Genomic DNA, 23,468 nt, shown 5'->3' with positions numbered 1-23,468 from the left:
AAGCAGTGCATTTTTCTGGGTTATGGAGATAAAAAAATTGGTTGCAAACTCTATGATCCGATTAACAAGAAGATAATCCGAAGTCGAGATGTTGTGTTCTTGGAAGACCAAACCGAGCAGACTTTGAGGAGGGTGAGAAGCTATAGGCTTTCACCAATGATCTTGTTGATTCAAAACTAGAAGTTCCTACTGTGGAACATGCAGAAGGCATTGAGAATACAGAGAACCATGAGTTTGAAGCTCATTATAAGAATCCTATTGCTCATGATGGGATATAACCTATTGGTATAGAAGATGCAGATGAAGTGCATGAACCACCACTAGAGCAAGCATAAGTGCATCCTCCTGAGGCACCAGTAGATGGGGCAAGGAGGTCAAACAGAAAGAGACTAACTTCAACCAGGTATCCACCACATACGTACGTTCTACTATTGAATGGTGGAGAACCTATGTACTATCAAGAGGCACTTGAAGGTACAGACAAAGAGAAGTGGTTGAAGGCCATGCATGACGAGATGGATTCTTTGCATAAGAATCACACTTGTGAGTTAGTTAAGAAACTGCAAGGACGAAAAATTCTCAAGAATAAGTGGATATATAAAGTCAAGCATGAGGAGAACAATCCTCACCCAAGGCACAAAGCTCACCTTGTTGTGAATAGATTCAGTTAAAGAAAAGGGATTGACTTTGATGAGATTTTCTCTCCTGTAGTGAAGATGACTTCTATCTGGGTGATATTGGGTATAACCGCAAGTATGAACCTAAAGGTTGAGCAGCTAGATATTAAGACAACTTTTCTTCATGGAGACCTTGAAGAAAATGTCTACATGGACCAGCCAGAGGGGTTTGAGGTCAAAGGCAAAGAGCACCTAGTATGCAAGCTGATAAAGAGCTTGTATGGGTTGAAGCAAGCACCGAGATAGTGGTACATAAAGTTTGATTCATTTATGGTGAAGCAAGGATACAAGAAGTTTGCTTCCGATCATTGTGTGTTTGTTCAGAGATTTCTAGATGGGGATTTCATAGTACTCTTGTTGTATGTGGATGATATGTTGATAGTTGGCCCAAACATTAACAAGATATCCAAGCTGAAGAAAGACTTGAGTAAGTCCTTTGAGATGAATGATTTGGGTTAAGCAAAGCAGATACTTGGGATGTAGGTCACTCGTGACAGAAAGAGTGGGAAGTTGTGGCTTTCTCAAGAAAGCTACATTGAGAAGGTGTTAAAAAGATTCAACATGGATCAAGCGAAGCCAGTCAGTTGTCCGCTTGGTGGCCAGTTCTGCATGACCAAAAAGATGTGTCTAAAGGGTAAGCATGAGCAGAGTCAGATGGAAAAGATTCATTATGCATCCGCAGTGGGCAACTTGATGTATGCAATGGTGTGTACGAGATCGGATATTGCTTTCGCCGTTGGTGTTGTAAGCCGATTTCTGTCAAATTCGGGGAAGGAGCATTGGGAAGGTGTTAAGTGGATATTGAGATATCTCAAGGGCACTTCCAAATTGTATTTGTGCTTTGGTGGAAGTAAGCCCTTACTTGAAGGCTAGACTAATGCAAACATGCATGGCAGGTGATGTTGACTAGATGAAGTCCACCTCCGGTTATGTGGTTACTTTTGCAGGGGGAACAATTTCTTGGCAATCAAAGTTGCAAAAGTGTGTTGTCCTCTCCACTACAGAAGCCGAGTATATTGCAGCCACTAAGTATTGCAAAGAGATACTATAGATGAAGAGGTTCTTCGACGAACTAGGGCTAAAGCAAAAACAGTTTGTAATTCTATGTTACAGTTAGAGCGCCATCCATTTGAGCAAGAATCCGAGTTTCCATTCTAGATCCAAGAACATACACGTGTGTTATCATTGGATTAGAGAAGTACTCGGAGACAAGCATTTGTGTATCGAGAAGATCCATACTGACAAGAATGGGTCGGATATGATAATCAAAGTCTTACCAAAAGATAAGTTTGATGTTTGTTGTGCTACTGCCGGAATGGTAGCAGACTCCTCCTGTTGATTTGGAAATTGCATGGAGGTATCCCCCCTCATTATTCGGGAGGGGGAGATTGTTGGAGTTATCCCTCACATGAGGAGAGGAGAGAAATCAGTTCAGCTTGTGTGGAAAAACAAGAGCGCATTAACCGCCCTCCACATACCGCCATTCGGAAGCGCCAGCCGCTAAAGTGCCTGGACATTGTCCAAGGCAAAGCCGCCGCCGCTCGCTGAACATCGAACATCATCCAAGGCAAGAGCGCGTGCAGCGCCCGCCAAAGACAAGTCTAAGCGCTCCCCGCACCCATGCCTATTTTGGCAGGATTCTATTTTTGTGGAACCATGAATTTGGCACTATATGTTTGGGTTTTTGGCAAAGCCTAACACACGAGAGACAACACAGACGTCAGAGAAAACCCAATCTTGAAAGCTATCAAGATTGAGAGATAACCTTTACGGAGATACAACCCTGTAGAGAGAAAGAAGTGATCTAGTAAGGTGAGAGACTGCGAGGAGTGATTATAATCTTCCTTTCCACTTTATAAAAGGACAAGCTCTTATGGAAGTAGGCACCATTGGCCGAACCACGGTATATCTTTGTGTTGTGATTTGTTTTTACTGCTTTACATTATTATTTGTTGTTAATAGTTGTTCAGCGAGTTTGACATGTTAGTTTGGTTGTAGAGAATATTTAGATTGTTGATTGGAGTGGTTATTGTTCAAATACAAATTATATGTGTAGTGGGGGAATTGATTGGTATTGGTATAAACCCCAACAGCCTTGACATTAGGTAGAATAGATGAAGTTGAGGCATACAAGGACTCAGATGACGTGTGGTTATACACGGTAGCGGGAGACACTAATTGACTAATTGTATTGTATTTTTTTCTATATTTTGCTGTTCTCAATTTCTATATTTTTGATTTGTGGTAAAACAATTCCATATAATTGAGACAAGGCAAAAAAAACGGTAAACAAAAACTCAAAACAACGAATTTACTTTATATCGCAATTCCTTCTCTTCTCTCCCTCTTTCACCGTCCAAAGTCTCAATCTTCTCTTTTTTTCCTCCAATGATCACAAAATCTCCATAAATCAATCTTACGTTATTACCCAATCCATGAATCAATTTCTAAACATGTCTCCAACTACTCACTGATGGTCTCCCAATAACCAGATCTCACTAAAAAAAAAGGTACATTTTTTCACTAATTTGTGCACCTTTTAGTTTGTGCTTACAGTTGTACTCAAATTAAATAGAAGCCCAAGTTCAGAATTACTGATTTGAGTAGAGTAGTTAAGTTTCTAGGGGTTTGAATTGACTGTATTGAAAAGGGTATTAGTTTGAGATTTTAGGATTAGGGGTTATTGAAGTGGTGGGGGGAGATGTGTAATAAGATTATAAAGCGTGGGCAAACGACGTTTTCGAAATCGGATACTAGTGGTGATGGCTTATCGAATTCGACTTCAAATGGAGGTGGGGTGGTTACTGCGTATGGCTTTTACCAGGTTTCGGTTCGAGTATTATTGTTGTTGAGACACTTCCTCTGTTTAGAGATGTGGCTATTTCAGATAGACATAACTTGTTTCTTTGTAAGTAAGCTAAGGATATGTAGTGTAGTGTTTGATTTTAGGGGTACGGTGAAATGTGCGAGAGAGAAAGAGATTGAGGTTAAGCGTTAGATGCTGCTTGAGATTGTGGATTTTATACAATCTGGTTCGGGGAAAATTACCGAGGTTGTTCAAGAAGAGCTTATTCGGATGGTTTCAGTTAATATCTTTTGGTGTCTGCCTCTGGCTTCACATGAGAATACTGGGATTGAAAGTGGTGATCCTGAGGAAGACGATTCGTTCTTGGGGGCATTTGCAAATTTTCTATGAATTGCTATTGAGACACTGTTTCGACAGACACGACACGAAGATTGCAAAGTGATATATTGATCATTCTTTTGTTATGAAGCTACTTGATCTGTTTGATTCTGAGGATCCTTGTGAACGGGAGTATTTGAAGACTGTCCTTCATCGAATCTATGGGAAGTTCATGGTGCACTGCCCATTTATAAGAAGAGGTATCAATAATATCTTCTTATTGAATATGGGCATCCAACCTAAAACCAATGGTGATAAGTGGAGCGGCCCCAGGATTTGTATATTGATTTGCTAGGCTTTAGACACCCGATGTGGGTGTGGGATTATAATCTCAACACTTCTACCATTTCATATTTGAGACTGAGAGGCATAGTGGAATAGGTGAGTTGTTGGAGATTCTTGGAAGCATAATCAACGGATTTGCCCTTCCAATGAAAGACGGACATAAGCCTAAGTCGGCTGCATTCTACCATGAGCAGCTGTCATACTGCATACCCAGTTTGTGGAGAAGGATTACAAGCTTGCAGATACTGTTATTAGGGGGTTGTTGAAGTACTCGCCAGTTATCAACTGTCAAAATGAAGTTCTCTTTCTTGGGGAATTAGAAATGCTGGAGTCAACACAATCTGCAGAATTCCAAAGATGCATGGTTCCCCTTTTCAGACAGATAGGTCGATGCCTCACAAGCTCTCATTTCCAGGTTGGGAATCAATTTATATTCTCATAAGTTTCTTTGCACTTTTTAATTTCTTACTTCCTACTACACGAACCATGCATTATCATCCTTGCTGGACATTAGTTGTGAATACATTAGTTTTTCTTTATATTACCAACGCTTGACATGAACGCTTGATATGAACATATAATATTTTTTATGGTACCAAACTTTTTAGTGTAAGGCATGTTGATGAGGCTTCATTCTCTTGGTTATGGAATGCATATGCATTCGCCTTTCCTCGTTCGAAGCATTTACACATCTAACTCCATCTTCTCTACTTTCTCTGCAATCAATAGGATTCCTATTTTAAACTGTTTAGTTGCATGTAAGAATAATAAGCCAATAGATTCTCAACTGAAAGCCTGCACTAATTTATGATGAAATGCGAATTAGGCTCTGAGTTTACTCCCAATTACTTTCATCTAAGTTAAGAGTCTGAGATACCCCCTTGGCTGTGGTCGCCACTCTGTTCGGAGTCATAAATGAGTGTTTTTTTTTTTTTTTTTCTGGGAAAGGAATTATCGGGGTACTATATGGCAATATGCTTTAATAGGTTAGTTTTTTTACTTACTACTATTAAATTGTGGAGGTGTAATACAATGGTACACCTCTTTTCAATGGTTTATTTGATAACCTGTCAGATAATACTTCAGAAGAATAATTAGCTCCACCTTGCTGGAAGGACCCCTTTGATCAACTTTAGCCTGGTTTTGTCTTTTTCTTTCCATAGGCTCCTCCTGTAAGACATACGAGGAATCTGATTCCTCGAATAAAATTCATACTTGTATTTATCTTATGTATATCGTCCTAATTCTTTAGCTACTGAGAAGGTTTTTATACTTCTGAGCAATTCTATCCCATGTTTTTCTCTATATTCATTATATTTGCTATTTATAAGGAGTGGGGTGTTGGTACATTTTGTAGCAACTTTCTAAAATATTCTTCTCTCCTTTGGATCCCTTGCTGTTAGATGATTGTCACCGACTCTCATCCATGGACTTGATCCTGAAAATGGGGATTAGAATGGTGATAGGAGGCCGGGGTTCCCTTGGGAGTTGCTACTAGATACATCTGTTGTTTTCTCAGTGCTTCAATTTTGGGATGGGATCTATATACAAAGGGCACTTACACAATGAATCATGGGATTATTTTTGGTATAGAGGATGTCTCCACCATGGATATCATCGCTAAAAAAATCAGCTCAATCTGACATTTCTAACCTTGTTTGAAATTGCGATTGCTTTCAACTTTTGAAATTATCTGACGGTCCAGAATTGTTCGATTTTTTGTCCTCTTTTGACGAGATTAAAAATGTCTATATCAGTTGAGTTTTTGTGGGGATGACCGCTATGGTCGGGAGACCATATCCACCAAAAATCAGCAGTCGAGTCATCTTTCAAGCTCACAAAAGGATCCTTTGCATAACCTTTGTACAAAAGCCTTTGTATATAGATCCCATTGAGTATCTTAAAAAATTGAGGTGACCACCTGAAATAGATATGGTACCATTTAACCCTACTTTACCTTTTCTTTTTCTTTCATAATGAGTTAATATTTTTACTCTTAACGTATGGATTCAGTAAATCAGCCCATTCACCCATTGCTTATTCTTGTTGTCATTCACGAATCACGAGTGACTTTTAACATTCAAATATGAACAGGATTTCACGTGGGTTTTTTTTTCCCTGTGAGAAAATTTCTACTTCATTTTAATTTTTCTGAGTGTCTATATTATCTTATTGTGTGTCAGGTTGGTGGGAAGGGTGCGTATAGTATACATGATGATTACCAGTAAACAAAAACAACTGTGTTCACGATCTTTATTATCTCTTGCCTCCTTTTCATTTATTCTAAAAATAGGCCGAGTTCTGTGGACATGTATAAAAGATTCATAATTTTACTCATGTGGAGAATGACATGATTGTCCAAATCTAACGATTAAAAGCCAGTAATGTGGCAAGATCGCAAGGCAAAAACCTATGTTACATGGACACCATATTTTAAAAATAATTTGTGTCGGATACGTTTCCGCCATAGTTTTCATCTCAACCCCATCCAAAGTTCGAAACCATTACTTGCCAGTTTCCAACAAAAATAAAAGAAAAACTTGAAGATGTCTAAGTAAGTCAACACATTTGTAAACAGAAAGGAATGCTGATCAAGTTTCATTAGCATGCACTAAATACTTCAATGTCAAACTTGTATTTTTTGTTATCGCGTGGAACTTTCGCGCTTAAAGCTATGTACATTGACTATTTGTACCTCAATTTTCCCATTAATGGAATCTCTTCTGTATATACATTGGATATTTCCAGGAAATGTTCAATACCTTTTCGTTCTTCACTATTCACAAAAATATATAGAATATAACAATATGGGATTGTTTTGCTACGTTAGCATGCATTCAGTACCTTTATTGTTGTTCTATAAAAACTTACAGAAACCCATCTGCAGACTTTTTCAATTTGGAAAGGGAAAGATTACATGTGCGGTGAATACGACATACAACTCCCGAGTCTGTAGAAATTACCCTATGGTCTGCAATGATTGTTGGCAGATCTATATTTAGAAGAAATCTTGTAGGATAAGTTCTATTATTGATCTCCTTCAATACTGCATTTATGAGAGGCAAGCATGCTTCTACACCAAGTTTGAAGTCTGGGATACTGCTCTTACCTCTGGTCCTGAAAATTAATCTTACAGTAAGTAATGAGACAAAGAGAAGGGAGTCCATCGTTGTACATAACTAGGTCTGGCATAAATAGAGATGAGTCTAGAGTTGACTTGAAATGAGGATTATCTTCTCATCAGTGTCGTCGGCTATGCTAAAATCTTAAGCAATAAGTAATTACCTTAGAGTTTGAAACTACACCACACACAACACTCTCTCCATAGCTGAGGTGAAAAGTAAGTTGCAGTCCTAGAAGTAATAGAGCAGATGCTACAGGAGGTTTCTTCTTTTTACTTCTTGCTTAGAGGCACTTCTACTCACTTATTAAGCCTTCAATTTTTCTTCAAATAAGTAAAGTAGGAAATCAAGTTATGTAACATGTCGCAGGATTTCACACTGCTTCGTCCTCATTATTATTATTATTATTATTATTATTATTATTATTATTACTATTTTCTAATAATTGTTATAAGTGATAAGTGTTATAATTGTTATTATTTTGTTATCCATGTTGTTTTCCTTATTTGTTCAACAATTATAAAGATCCTCAGTCGATACTGTGAACATTGAGTTTCATGTTGTTGCATGCCTCTTATTGCCTCCATGGTGTGGAAATAGAACCAATCTTACAAAACAATAGGCCAATCTATGCTGATATCAGCGGCAGCTATATTCTGTTGTAACAGAGCCATTCTTACAAAACAATGGGCCAAAATCACTCTTTCTGTTTTGGTCTTTCAGTATTTCATCCGTGTTAAGTTAATCATTGTTTTCTTTAGTCTTGGCGCTGGTAAATACGGCCCGACCGTATTACAAGTAGTGGCGAAAGAAGCTTTTGCCAATCAATTTATGTTTATTGAGACTACTATATGTTTATTATTATCACTATTATTTATAATTTATAATTTTAATTGTAATTAATTAATTAATTTTTTTTTTATCTTTTGTTTATGTAACTGTCCAATAGGGGTAACAGGTTGCTTGTGTATTTGTCTCATTGGTTGACTTTGTTGATGTGTAGGGCAATTATGATTGGTTATTTTGCTGTTTCGTAGTGAGTGCAGGTTCTGTTGACAAAATTGATGCAGGACAGAAGGCAAGAGTGGGTTTGGAAGAACCTATAATCTTCCATTTTTCCGAAAAAAGAGGAGTTAAGCGATGGTGAGCTACAACTACTATTGGAAGAAAGTGACAAGCCTGGTTCCCAACATGTGGTAGCCTAGAGCCTTGGCAAGCTTATCCTGACTGCTTAGATATACTTTATTATCGAGGCTTCCCTATATACGTAAACTTTTTGTTCTATTCCCAAGTATCTTTCTTGAATTTCTGTTATCTTCAAAGAGTATATCTGACTGAGACATGACATCACGATCTTAAATATCTAGCACGTTGCCTTCGATGAATACCGTTACTTATGCTCTACTTCTCCTTTTGAAAAAATAATAACAAAAAGTAGCAATCAACGTATCAAAAAAATTAAATGAAAAAATGCATTATCAATGCATTAACAAATTTATAAGTGGACCTATCAGTTTATGCTGTGAATACGAGTGACAGTTTCTTTTTGTATGTAGGTTGGTGGAGGTACTGTGAAACAAACAGCAGTCCCAGCAGCCAGAGTTCTCAGCTCTAAGGATCTTGAGTATGTGCTTCCTTTCTTGCAACGACATGAACTCTGCTTGATATACTTTTCAACTTCTTTCTTTCTGCTTCATATCTCAGGGAGTTTGACCGCTATATATAGTTCAAACAGGGCAGATTTGTCAGACTATTGATGGTTTAAAGAGGGCTATCTATATAAGAAAGTATCTGTCTATGTGGATGTAGTGCCTTCAACTGATGAGCTCCTGAATTTAAGCCTTATAAAAAAGACGCATCTGATGTCGCAGAATGGTTGTCACACCTTTATGCGGAGCAACGGAAAAAGCATTTGTCTGAGTGTAGTAATGGAGCACCCAAAGGTTCGGAAGGTATACCAGGTTCAAGAAATTCGAGAAAAGGGGACCAATTTTAATTACACGATCTTGTCTTCTTTGGGTAAGATAGTATTGTCGCTTGTTTTTGTTGTCTCTGCAGTTAGTGTTATTTTTAATTTTATAGATATCATTGTTCCTTGCTTTGCAGCCCAAAAGATTTCGGTGTTATCATAGGGGTAGAGACTAGAGAGTATCAGGCTTCCAGGTAGTGGCATGGTGTTTCTTTTCACTCATTTTCAGTTTGCTTTGTCACATTGCTTGTTCTAAATTGTATTGTTTGTAGATTCTAAAATATGACGAAGTGGAAGGAGCAGAAGTGTTGAATGTTGAGCTCCACGAGATAAGGAATAGTACCTCTGATAAAACGTTTTCCTCTATGGACCGGCAGATTAAAACAATCTATCTCAATGACACTGCCAGGGTTTTGGAAGGTTCATTTACAGTGAGTCTCTACTCCATCTTATCTCCTTTTCTTTTTGGATCATTACTAACTCTTTTTCTTGGATAAAACTTTTATTAAATGCGAAAACCTAGTAAAATGAAAGAAGGTAGTGATGAGTTTTCTTGCTTTGCAGGGAAAGGAAGGGATTGTAAAATGTATCTGCAAATCTACAAACTTTTTCTACGATGAATGCCAACTGGAAAATGGTGGTTATTTCTGTGCCAAGTCTCAGATGTGTGAGAATATCTGTAATTCTAGTCCACCATGAATCCATTGTATGTATTGAAGCTCGAGCATTTTTTCCTTGAAAACTGGTGTGTGGGCTTCCTCACTTTCTAATTTATAATATTCCTTAAGGGCGATGTATTTGGTGCTCCGGGGTTGGAATATTCCATTGGATCCCCCAAGTCACCTGAGTTATTTAAGAAACCATGGGAAGAAAAGGAGAACATACATGATTGTATGTATTAAGATGGATGTGTAATCCACATCTTTATTGCTGATGCTTGATTCTAAGTGTTGTAATTTTGTATCCCTATTAATTTAGTTCTTGAATGTAGTCAACAGTCATCACAAAGGGGATAGGGATGGAGCATTTTCCGTCGGCCAAACTCCGAGTTGGTCCTCTAAAGGGCCATCTTTGTGGTGTTGTTGCTATTTATCGTTCTGACATCACCATTAAGGTTGATTCTCAGATAAAGGTCTTGTCAGGTTGGTTGGTATCAGAAACGCTGTTTTGTTGGATGCGAGATAAGGCTTAATCTGAATTTTATTTCACATGCTAATGAACTTCTGCAGTTAAATGCGAGCATCTCTTTGAAGTTGTGTGAAGTCCAATTTCATGACGTGAAATGATGGATTCGGAAGACAGGGAGGTATGTGTACCTTTTATGACTTGATTGATAGCATTAACATCTTTCCATGTGTTTGTATTTGTATTTGTACTTGTACTTGTACTTGTACTTGTGCATGTATAAATGTCTGAATGTTATGTATGAACATTTCTACAAACACGAAACTTACTCATACAGTTCATTGATACTGTTATGCGTAAGATGTTCGGCAGTTTGTTTTAATTTCATTCAAATTTTCTTTTGTATCTGCTCTGCCATGCAGTTTGCCTTTAGGTTGTATGTGGCAAGTCATTAGTTTTTATCGCATCTCTAAACCCTAAACCCTAAACTCCATTCACTGAACATGCATGCTCTTAATTCAAGCTACATATGACTTGTTCATATGGAAAAGTTATAAGATGAGAAAATTCAATTTGTTCACATCTTCTGAATGAGTTACTGTATCCTTTATTCTTTTAAGTAAAAGGAGATGAACCTTGGGGTGGCAAAAACTTCTGAGAAAGCAACAGACAGCTGCGGCAACACAACGAGCTTTGGTGGAGATCCCATTTAAGGTATTTTGAAGTGGCAAATAATCATGTTGCTGTTGTTGGTGTTGTATATACGAGTTAATGATTATTTTTTCTGCTCCAAGGTAAAGAAAGAGATGACCCATGGGGGAGCAAAGCATCTTCAAAAACACCTACAGACAGCTGGGAAACGGAACTGGTTTTGGTGGAGATTAGCAATCGTGGGGTAAACAGGATTGTGGTGACAAGATGAGGAAAACTGCTGTCAACTTGGACAAAGGGGGAAGTGTAGCTGAAAACAATAGAACTGGGTGGGCTAGTGGAGCACTGATACAAGACAGCTGGGGAAGTAAAGGAACTTCTCAGAAAGCCATAGACAACTGGGGAAGCAACGGAAACCATGGACAGCTGGGGCACCCCGATAGCCTTGGAAAAAGGTACAAGTCTACTTGAAAACGAGGGTAATGATTGGAGAGCCATGGCCTAAGGCGCCTGAAAATCAAGTCATGACGACTCCTGGGGCAAACTTGTTGAAGGTTCTTGTGGAAGGAGACATGGCAAGGGTTGGTGTAATTCATCTGGTAGTTGGACGAGTGATTTGCATTCCGACCTGATGTCCTTTTGCTTGAGAATTTTACATTAATGTCCACAGATCCATTTCGAAAACTTCACGTGAACTCGATTGCAATCTCACCAAAAAACTTACTTGAATGCTCCCTAAATCTCACCATTTAAATAACTACTTGCCAAAATCTTTATTCAACCCCTCAATTATCAACGCTGACATGTACACACAGGCACACAGACCATTACTTGTAGACATAAAAGCGGCAAAATATTACGCAGTGTGGGAGATGCTTTTTCATGGAATTCTAAACATTACTAGTCTGATTACAGTAGCTACAACTGTGAAGGAGCTGCTGGAATGTTGGCCTATTAGAGGAGGGAGCAACGTGTGGGTGACGATATGTATGTAGTGTTGTGGCGTGGGGTTTTTTTTTTGGCTAAAGATATGATATTATCTTGAAATCATTCTCCCAGTACAATCATTCCTAATATCCAAACAGAAGAGTACTTAGGGAGCCAATGCCTCCAGCCATGTTGTATTATATTATCTTGATCTATTGTGGTATCCCATTCCATTGTTTCAGTAACAGCATTGTTTTCAGAAATAAGAACCTTGATGTCGATAGATTGGTGGTGGATATGTAAAACCCAATGTTCTAAAAAACGCTAGGCGGTAGTCGGGCGGTGGGAGAGCGCTTAGTGCCTAGGCCTTCTAGGCAGTGCCTAGACGGCTAGGCGCTAGGCGGGTTTTTTCCTAATATATATAGTAATATACACATATACTACAAGAAATAAAAAAAATCATTTACCATAATTCAAAAAATAAACACAAACAAAAATACTTATTACAAAAATGTATAATAGTTGAAGAATATTGACTTCATATAAAAACATACTCTTTGTTACAGTGACATAATTTACATTAGACTTAAGTATTTTAAACTCATTTAAATCTTCAGCCTACACGGGCTTTTATTTTTCGACATTTAATCATTCAAAAAAAAAAAAAAAAAAAAAAAAAAAACTTGACTGGACCGCCTAGAGGCTGCCTAGACCCGCCTAGTCGGTTCACCGATTTTTTAAACGACTAGGGCCTAGGTGAGTCGGTTGGGCACCGCCTAGCGCCTAGAGACCGCCTAGGCGGCCGCCTAGACCGATTTTTAGAACAGTGGTAAAACCACATATTTTTGGGCATGGGCTGAGGTTAATGAACTTTAGGTCCGCCCCAATAACCCATTCTAAGATCCAGGAAGAGAACCCACTTTAAGGTTCGAGAATCGAGATAGAACCATAGAAAAACAGCACCGACTGTCGAAATCTCTTCATCCTTATCTCAATTTTTCTTTATCGAAAATCACAGCCCACAAATGAGAGGATGATGGGAAGCTCAAATACCTTGAGTTAATGGTTGTTTGATTCTGAAAGGTGAGATGATAGCCAAACTTGGACAAACTTAACATGAAACCCAAGCATATAACACGCTTTCTTGATTTCTCACCATTACTAGGGCGGTCAACGAGCCGGACCTGAACAGGACACACCTAGGTCTAGGCCCGGCCTAAATCATATTTGATATTTTGAGTCCAAACCCGGCCTAGGTCCTATTGGGTAAGTTCGGATTCGGACTAGGCCTAGGTCAGTTAGCAATACATGGAAACTGTTATTTTTGTTTAAAATTTAATTAAATTTGTAAGTGGCAAGAATCTAACCCACATCTCGTGTGGTAGACACAATACTAACCAATATGGCTTTCAATTTTCTTATCAACTTTCAATAAATATAATAGATTTATATAATAAAGCAGCTTGGTCTTTTTATGTTGTTATATCAAGAGGTTGGAGAGAAAGCAGTTTTGGGAGATCATACGGTAAACAATCACTTACTTTCTAAGAGTCCTACTAAAAACAACCAAATAGAGTCCTATATACTTACAGTATAAAATATTCGCTTTCTTCTAACAGTCTTACTGAAAACCACCAACTAGAGTCCTATATACTTGCCAAAAACAAATGGAAGAAAACATTATAGAGTTCGTTCGTTCTCCTATTCACCCATGCTCCTTCTCTTCACGCTAGCAAAAAAAAACCCTTTTATCCCCCTTTTCTTCACACCAAAAAAAAAAATAGTCACTCTCAAGTAATTAAGCCACTTCCAGGTACGATCCTCTTTGTTATTGAAGCTCTTAATTCGGTGAGTATTCGGCAAGGTTTGCAAATTCTTCTTTCATTGTTGTGTGATTTCATTGTTAACTTTTCTTATACATTCTTCGCTAATAATAGAATTGTGAGGGGACTGGGCTAACTTATTACAATGATGTGTAGTTGAGGGTTATATAATGTTTTTAATTTTCATTTATTAAGTGGCAAAGACTTGGAAAAATTGGGTGATAATCAACATTTACCCCTAACAGTCCTACTGTTCATTTTTTAATATGGTGACATGTTAAAATATAATCACTGAACTTCGTTAGTTTGTCTAATGAGATGTGGGTGACAAGTAATGAAGCTGATGCTTTTGACAATTTGCATTGTATGTTGGGTAACTGACGGTTATAATTATTATGTTGGGTAGCTGATGTTTCACTCGAATATTTAACATATAAGTTTTTGTGCATGACCACTCATTTCAGTTATAAGAAAATTTTGATTCCCTTTTTGACGTTGTAAAGCCAAGTAATAGGAGTTGGAAGAGTTGGAATATCTGTAAGGAGAAAAAAAATACTCAAATTTAAATTCTCATTGATTTCTTTCAATGCATGTTTGTTTCCTCGAAATATAACCATAAGGATGTGCTTCTAACTTTTCATGAGTTTGACAGATTTAGCTAAGAGTATGGATCCTGATCAGGTTGGTCAGCGGTTTATTTTGCCATCATCGTTCATTGGAAGTCTAAGGTACATGTATGAGATCTTTCAAGACTTGATGGCTATAACACGTTAAAATAAGCATCCAGATATATTTCTTACAATGACGGCTAATCCTCACTGGCCAAAAGTGCAAGAAGCCATTTTGGAGAACCAAAATGCGTTTGATCGACCTGATGTTCTTGCCCGTGTTTTCGAACTGAAGAGAGAAGCTTTAATGAAATTTATCAAGAAGAAAAATGTGTTTGGCCGTGAAGTAGCTCATGTGTACACCATTGAATTTCATAAGCGTGGCCTCCCGCACATGCATGCACTCTTTTTTCTCAAGCATGAAGATAAAATTCGTACCGCAACCCAAATTGATCGAATTATATCTGCAGAATTTCCTGAGCCAGATAAGGATCCCTTGCTCTTTGATACAATAAAGAGTTGTATGATCCATGGATCGTGTGGTGTTAAAAATATAAACTCACCGTGTATGGAAAATGGCAAGTGCACAAAGCATTTTCCACATGAGTTTACAGACGCGACAACCATACAAAAAGACAGTTATCCACTTTATTTGCATCGCAACACGGGTCATGTCTATATGGTGAAAGACAAAGAGGTTGACAATAGAAACGTTGTCCCATATAATCCACAGTTGGTGAGGATGTTTAATTGTCACATTAATGTCGAAGTGTGTGCGGGATTGTAATGTGTTAAGTACATCCACAAGTACATCTACAAGGGTAATGACAGAACAACAATGGTGTTGGACGGCGGAAATGAGATTAAACAGTACATTGATGCCAGATATATTGGACCACCAGAAGCAGCTTGGCGGCTATTTGGGTTTTCCTTACATGAAGAGTTTCCAACTGTTGTAAGGTTATCTCTTCACTTGCCAGGTATTTAACACTTGATTAAACAAATTTCATCAATATACTATTAAGTTATACTGGAATGCCATACTGTTAAGTTCTGATTTGTTGCCATGTATGCATCATGTTGTGTTAAACCCTAAGGAACCGATGGAGAATATTCTTGAAAGGGCGAAATGACAAAAGTCGAGTCTCACTTCATTCTTCAACTGTTGTGCTTCAAATCCAGATGCTTGGGCCTATACTTACCAAGAATTCCCCGAGCACTTTGTTTGGCACAAAACAAAAAAGGTATGGATTAAAAGAAGCAGTGGTTATGCTATTGGCAGGATGTATTTTGCCAAGCCTAACGAGGGAGAGAGGTTTTACTTGCGTCTACTATTGACCATCGTAAAGGGCCCAACATCATTTGAGGATCTACGCAAATTTGAAGGTATTCCTCATCCAACATTCAAGGCTGCGTGTGTTGCACGTGGACTTCTTGAAGATAATGGAGAGTGGATACATTGTTTAGAAGAAGCGGCGATAATGAATACTGGATATCTTCTAAGGAGATTGTTCGACATTATTTTGTTGGAATGCAATCCAGTGCAACCACATCTATTGTGGGATAGATTCTTAACAAGTATATGAGACGACCTGGCACACAAATTACGAACTATCTTCAACATTCCTAATCCATCAAAAGAGCAGGTGACAGATATTATATTAATGCCTCCTTCATGTAGCCTATATTATATTTTTAATACACAATTTTCCTGCAGGTGACAGATTACGGGTTGCATCTATTAGAGCAGTTCCTCATGGAATCTAAAAACAAAACTCTAGAAGACTTTCCCCCGATGCCCCGACCACTCAAAAAATGGAACAAAGGGATTGGAAATAGACTAATTTGGGAGCAACGCCAACTCCAATTTGGATTTACAAGATGAACAAATCAACCATAACATTGATCGTCTTAACAATGAGCAACGCCATGCGTTTGATATCGTGGTTGATTCAGTAATGCAAAATGCAAGGGGAATTTTCTTCTTAAATGGAGCTGCAGGCATAGGAAAGACATTTGTGTATAATACGATTGCAACTAAATGTCGTCATCTAGGACTGTGATTGTAGTTGCCTCATCTGGTATTGCGTCGCTTTTATTAGATGGTGGTAGAACAGTTCATTCAATTTTTTCTATTCCTTTTGAACTCTATGTTCGACTTCAAAAAGGATTCGCTCCAAGCAGGTCTGTTTAACGAAACAAAACTGATAATTTGGGATGAAGTCTCCATGCAGCATAGGTTTCGTATTGAAGCAGTCGACCGTTTACTCCGAGATGTTTGTAAGAATGAAAGACCATTTGGTGGAATCATTGTTGTTCTAGGCGGTGACTTCCGACAAATTCTGCAAGTTGTACCACAAGGTGAACGTGAGAATATTGTAGGTGCATCACTGAGAAGGTATTTGCTCTGGAAACTCGTCAATATTTTATCTTTGGTGCAAAATATGAGATTAGAGAGTTGCATGTTTGTTTCCTCAAAATGCAACCGTAAGGATGTGCTTCTATCTTTTCATGGGAGTACTAAATATCTATATAATAAAATAGCTTAGTTTTTTATGCTGTTGTATAGAGCGGTCAGGGAGAAAACAGTTTTGGGATGATCCTACGGTAATAAATCAATTTCTTTTAAGAGTCTTACTTTCTTTTAAGAGTCCTACTTACTCTAAAAAAATTTGTCAACAAAAAATCACCATCCGAAATAAAAACCCCTGCCTTTGCCCCTCTTCACGGCAAGAAAACCTCTTCCTTTTCACGGCAAGAAAACCCCTTCCTCTTCACACCAAAAAAAAAAAAAAAAACGCTCTCTAGCAAGCTCCAGTCAATTGACTCAATTCTTCTTCAGTAACCTTCTTCAAACAGTAGAGAAAATAGGTACCATCTTTGTTCTTTTTTAATTATAGTGGTTCTTGAGTCATAGATAATTTGTAATGCTTAAATACTGTTGACATGATGTGTTAAGTGTTGAATTAGTTGGATTAGAAGTCCCATATATACTCCATTGTTAATGCTTAAGTACTGAAGGAAATAGGCTCCTAAAAGGTTCAAACTCACATTATGTCTCAACGCATAAATGATCCACGAATTGACCCTATGCCTATCACCAGACCTGGGTTTGTATCTTAGGGAAAGAGAAATTTGTTGTATATCCAAGCCAGTCGTCGAAATAGTACTGACTCGACAAATTTAAAGAAATAATGTTTTCCTTGGATATATATAATGTTTTTCTTTTTTGCTCTTGATTTTTTTCCAATAAAATTGGAGTTAAAAATAATAAATTGACACGATTTTATTTTGCTAAATTCACCCATAATGACTCAAGTGGCGTAGCCACGGGTTAAATTCTAGTATATTAATAATATTAAGGGCTTTTTAGACTTTGGTCCTACGCATAGTTAGTTTATTAGACTTTGGTCCAGAAAAACTTGAATATTAGACTTTAGTCCTAGTTCTGGTGAACTTTGTTCACCATTAGTCAACTCAGTTGACTAACGGTCAACGTGGTCAATCTGCTTACTTTAGTCCTAGTTCTGTTTGTTCACCGTTAGTCAACTCAGTCTTATGTTTAGTCCTAGTAAGCAGTTCACCGTTAGTCAACTCAGTCTTATGTTTAGTCCTAGTAAGCAGATTGACTACGTTGACTGTTAGTCAACTGATTTGACTAACGGTGAACAAAAAGAACTATGACTAAAATCTAATATTCAAGCTTTTCTGGACCAAAATCTAATAAACCAACTATGCGTAGGACCAAAGTCTAAAAAACCCTAATATTAAATATAAAACACATAAAACTATTATAGATTTCAGGCCGGGCCATTATCGGATCGGACATAAGTATGTCCAGACCTGGCCTAATAATCTTATCGGGATAAATTTAAGTCTATATCCTTACCTTATCGGTTCAGATTCAATCGGGTTTGGGCTTGTCCCTGCCCATTGACAGCCCTAACCATTACCAGCTAGTTTACGACTTTACGGTATGTAGTGTCCTCATTGAATGAAAAGTCCACCCGGCCCGTGTCTTTTTCTTTCAGAATTAAAAAGCAAACGTCTTTCTACCTTAATTAAATCCGGAATTAGAGTTCATAGAGATAACGGAATTAGCAAAAACTCCAAATACGAAATGAACTGGTTTTGTTTGTATAAATATGTGTATGTTGGCGATTGATTCACCAACAGTCGCCTTCCCCTTTGCTAATTATTAGTCTTCGTCTTCCTCTGAGTTCCTTGTGATCATATCGTCATCAAAGTATTCCTCTGCCGTTTTGTACACCTGCCTCTCCCTACTGCTTACCAGATGTGTCTCTCTGCAAACAAATCTTCACCAACAAGTAATAAGAGCCTTCATAAAGTGGTTGTTGACTGGAACAAACTTCCTGATGATATGTTAAAACTGATCGTTAAACATCTTGCGTTTCCTGATTTTGCGCGGTTCGGATCAGTCTGCTCTTCCTGGAGATCTCTTGCTTCAGTTGGCCTCCACCTCCACCACAAGGGTGGTCGTCTACCATGGCTAATTGTTCCCTACTATGATGTTGTCGGCCAAGCCCCTCCAGCCAACACTAGGGATAACTATTGTCCCGACCCTGCCTTGGGCTTTTTCAGTATTCTGGATGGAGCAATTCATAAAGTGGATATACCAGAGTTACAGGGACGTCGAATCTGTGGCTCTTCTTTTGGATGGCTAATTACTGTTCATGGGAATTCAGAGTTTCAACTCCTGCGTCCCTTCACTGGGAAAGTAGTCAACCTTCCTCCACTCACCACGTTCCTATGTTGGAATTTCGGAAGAAAAACACAATTCCCTAGTTTATATTGTTAAAGACTGGTTTAGGGTCTTCCCTGACATGGTATGGGACACAAACCGCATGCGCAATCAGTACATATATAAGGTTATTACATCCCCTAATGCTGAATCTCCAATTGTCATAGCTATTCCCTACCAACTCGCCATGTTGCTTTTCTATAAGCCTGGAGAGGACAACGACGTCGACGACCCATTTATTTGGAAGAAAATACGAGGTGGCCACGTCAAAGGAGGATCACGACAACTATGTCCCATTTACTCCGACATTACATTTTACAAAGGTGACTTGTATGCTTTGAGGTGTAGAGGAGAGGTTGATTTAGTGAAGGGCCTCGATGGTCCTTCTCCCACTAAGTCATTATTTATAAAACCCAACCGGGAAATGTCCTCGAGATTGTATTATGGCGACCGCGGACGCAATTATCTCGTGGAGTCTTCAACTGACCTTTTGCAGATAGAGAGGAACTATGGTGCATCTATCCAACACAAAGAAGGAGAAAATTATCGTCTCACAATCAGGGTTTCCAAACTAGACTTTGCCGAGCATAAGTGGGTGGAGGTTAAAAATCTAGGCGATCGTGCATTGTTTTGGGCCCTAATAACTCTTTGTCCGTGATTGCATCAGATTATCCTGGATGCCGGGGGAATTGTATCTACTTCTGTGATGACGATATGCATATGATCAACATGGGTCATGATAAAAGTGTTTTCGATCTTGGTTCTGGTAATGTTGAGAAAATTTGTACAATTAATTCCATTACTGTTTGTCCTCGCCCCTTATGGTTTTCAGTGAATTCATACTACTCAAAGCCTTGTTTAGCCGAAGGACTTTCGAGACATTGTATGAGGATTTTATCCAACACAGCAAGGGAATGGTATCGTCTAGCTTACAATCTGTTTCAGGGTTTTCAAACTAGGTTTTGGGGCAGAGCATAAGTGGGTGAACATTAAAATCTAGGCAACCGTGCAATGCTCTTGGTCCCCAATAGCTCTTTATCTGTAATTGCATTCGATTTTTCCTGGATGCCCAGGGAATTGTATCTACTTCTTTGATAATGATGTGCTTGTTATCAATATGGGTCATGATAAAAGTGCTTTTGATTTTGATTACGATACTACTAAGAAAATTTGTATTGTACAGTTGGTTCATCTACTGTTTGTTTGCTTCCCTTAAGATTTTCAAAGAATTCATATTGTTTAGGCGAAGAACTTTCAAAGTTTTTTTTGTGAACTTATCTGATACCAGAGTAAGAGAATCTGGAGACCTGCAATACATGGGATTCACTGTTTCATCAGCTTTTGAAGCAGTAAGAAAGAAGGAAACGAAGTGTTGGGGAAAACGATACCAATCGATCCCCATTAAAATAGTTTGCACTTGGACAATCTACTACTTCAATCTGAAAATCTAATCTTTCACTACAACCAATAACCACAACCTAAACTATGGATATAACTATTACAAACAAGCAATAGAAATATTAGAGAAAGTAAAACATACCACAATACAAAGATGTAACGTGGTTCGGCCAATGATGCTTACTTCCACAAGAACAAATCTTTTTATAATTATGGGAATGAAAATTACAATCATTCCTCTCAAATCTCTCCAAATTTACTAGATCACTCCTCTTTCCTTACAAGCTTTTCTTCTTTGCAAGGGTTTCCTTTCAATTTTGGTTTCTCTCAAAATTGGGTTTCTATGCAAGACTTGGTTTTCCAAAATCTAACTTTTGTTTTTATAGTAATCTGAAATTTCGGCGCCTCGGCGAAATTTCGTGTTTACTGTATAAAAATCAGAACCCGACATATTCAGGCATGAGCACGGGCGCGCTCTTAGCAAGCTAATATGAGTGCGCGCGCCCTATTATTTTTCCAGTTCCCAAACTCCAGTAGACATGTTTTGTGAGAGGCTGAAAAAAAAAACTATCTTTTCTTTTTTCGGCAGGTGGCGGCGCTTAGGCGGCAGACTAATCTGAGTGCGTCGCCTCGGCTTCTTCACACAAACAAGACTTTTACTCTTCTTCCTCATGTGAAGGATAACTCCAACAATTTCCCCCTCACGAACAATGAGGGGGATACCTTCATGCATTTCCAAATCAACAGGAGGAGTGTGCTACCATTCCGGCGGTAGCACAACAAACATCAAACTTACCTTTCGGTAAAACTTTGGTCATCATATCCGACCCGTTCTTGTCGATATGGATCTTCTCAATGCACAATTGCTTGTCTTCGAGAACTTCTCTAATCCAATGATAACGCACATGTATGTACTTTGATCTAGAATAAAAACTTGAATTCTTGCTCAAATGGATGGCGCTCTGACTGTCACATAGAACTACAAACTATTTCTGCTTTGGCCCTAGTTCATCGAAGAACCTCTTCATCCATAACATCTCTTTGCAACACTCAATAGCTGCAATATACTCGGTTTGTGTGGTGGAGAGGGCAACACATTTTTGCAACTTGGATTGCCAAGAAACTGCTCCCCTTGTAAAAGTAAACAGATAACCGGAAGTGGATTTCATCGAGTCAACATCACCTGCCATGTTTGAATCTGTGTAGCCTTCAAGCAAGGTCTTATTTCCACCAAAACACAAACACGCCTTGGAAGTGCCCTTGAAATATCTCAATATTCACTTAACACCTTTCCAATGCTCTTTACCCGGATTTGACAGAAATCGGCTTACAACACCAACGATAAAAGTAATATCTGGTCTTGTACACACCATTGCATACATCAAGCTGCCCACTGCAGATGCATAAGGAATCTTTTCCATTTGACTCTACTCATGCTCACCCTTTGGACACATACCTTTGGTCATGCGAAACTGGCCACCAAGCGGACAATTGACTGGCTTCGCTTGATCCATGTTGAATCTCTTCAACACCTTCTCAATGTAGTTTTCTTGAGAAAGCCACAACTTCCCACTCTTTCTGTCACGAGTGATCCGCATACCAAGTATCTGCTTTGCTTGACCTAAATTCTTCATCTCAAAGGACTTACTCAAGTTTTTCTTCAGCTTGGATATCTTGTTGATGTTCTGGCCAACTATCAACATATCATCCACATACAACAAGAGCACTATGAAATCCCCATCAAGAAATTTCTGAACAAACACACAATGGTCGAAAGCAGACTTCTTGTGTCCATGCTTCACCATAAAGAACTTAAACTTTATATACCACTGTCTCGGTGCTTGCTTCAACCCATACAAAATCTTTCTTAGTTTGCATACCAGGTGCTCCTTGTCTTTGACCTCAAACCCCTCTGGCTGGTCCATGTAGACATCTTCTTCAAGATCTCTGATAAGCACCCAAAACTGTAATATTAAACCCCGAGAGACATAGCATTTTGGTCAATTATGTGTTTAATAATCATGTAATAATTATATTTTCGTACTTTTGCAGGTTTCCGCAATTAAAATGAATATAGTGATAAAACATGCATCAAAGTACAGGAATACGGGAATACTTGGAGTTTCCCACTCGACCGATGGAAGAAGTTTCCAAAAGAACGTAACCGTCGCGGAACGGGCCCACATATAAAGAAGCAGGAAACTTCCAAAGCTCAAATCGGATAAATCTAGGTGCCGACGTTGGCTAGTGAAGCTGCCAAGTACAAGAATACGGGAATATTTGGAATTCCCACTCAATTCCCGTGAAGCCCAACAAAGCCCGACTAGAGCCGATTTAAGTTTCCAAAAGAATGTAACCGGTCGCGGGGCGGGCCCACATATAAAGAGGCGAGGGAAACTTCAAGCTCAAATCGGATAAATCTAGGTGCCGACGTTGGCTAGTGAAGTCGCCATAGCGACGGCTAATTTAACTCTGCAAGGAAGGACAAAAAAGTCGAAAACGCCAAAATCGGGCCGCCATTGGACACACTCGCGGCCCGTAAGGCATGATGAGTCGGCAAAGATAGGCGGTGGCAAATGATGGTTTCAAATTGATACCATCCGGCAAGAAAGAAGATCGCACCAATTCAAACCGGTGGTTTGAATTGAAATTAGCTAACAAACAAAACTTAAAACAAAGAAAAAAGACGAAAAGTTAAAGCGGTTAAAACAAAACTTTGATTCTCAAAGTTTCGAACCATTCAATTAGCATAAGGCCAAAAGCAAATTAAATCAGTCATGGATAGTCATCCTATGATGCCTATAAATATGAGGGGGTGGCCTTCATATATCTTCCTTCAGCATATTAATGCTTTAGCTACGTTTAGTTTTCTTTCTTCAGTACTTACCTTCCGCCATTTTTATTTCAGCAGCTTAATACAGTAAGTTATTTTACCCT

At 38.5% G+C, this 23,468-nt stretch overlaps 2 protein-coding genes and 1 pseudogene across 3 annotated transcripts; all 3 read left to right on the top strand.

The window, feature by feature from the left end:
* The first annotated feature begins 3,452 nt into the window (after positions 1-3,452).
* LOC147482438 (serine/threonine protein phosphatase 2A 57 kDa regulatory subunit B' beta isoform pseudogene) lies at positions 3,453-11,742 on the top strand (annotated as a pseudogene). The gene is made up of 10 exons (XR_015205495.1): positions 3,453-4,561; positions 8,306-8,535; positions 8,825-8,892; positions 8,973-9,287; positions 9,375-9,431; positions 9,510-9,668; positions 9,802-10,379; positions 10,467-10,543; positions 10,983-11,076; positions 11,157-11,742. The product of XR_015205495.1 is annotated as a serine/threonine protein phosphatase 2A 57 kDa regulatory subunit B' beta isoform pseudogene (transcript).
* A 2,822-nt stretch (positions 11,743-14,564) lies between these two features.
* On the top strand, positions 14,565-15,158 carry LOC147482437 (uncharacterized). The gene has a single exon (XM_086579317.1). The coding sequence runs from the start codon at positions 14,565-14,567 to the stop codon at positions 15,156-15,158; it is 594 nt and encodes a 197-aa protein (XP_086435443.1).
* A 3,507-nt stretch (positions 15,159-18,665) lies between these two features.
* Positions 18,666-19,190, top strand: LOC147482436 (F-box protein At1g10110-like). The gene has a single exon (XM_086579316.1). It carries the CDS (start codon positions 18,666-18,668, stop codon positions 19,188-19,190), a length of 525 nt encoding a protein of 174 aa, XP_086435442.1.
* Positions 19,191-23,468: the final 4,278 nt, after the last annotated feature.

Source organism: Coptis chinensis, chromosome 8 (assembly GCF_015680905.1).
Source record: "Coptis chinensis isolate HL-2020 chromosome 8, ASM1568090v1, whole genome shotgun sequence".
Lineage (NCBI taxonomy): Eukaryota > Viridiplantae > Streptophyta > Magnoliopsida > Ranunculales > Ranunculaceae > Coptis > Coptis chinensis.
Note: the sequence above shows the minus strand (reverse complement) of the source record. Positions and strands in the feature narration are given on the sequence as shown.

What these genes read in the sequence shown, in the direction of transcription:
- LOC147482437 (XM_086579317.1), top strand. Translation starts at nt 14,565, where the DNA reads ATGACGGCTAATCCTCACTGGCCAAAAGTGCAAGAAGCCATTTTGGAG.
- LOC147482436 (XM_086579316.1), top strand. Translation starts at nt 18,666, where the DNA reads ATGTGTCTCTCTGCAAACAAATCTTCACCAACAAGTAATAAGAGCCTT.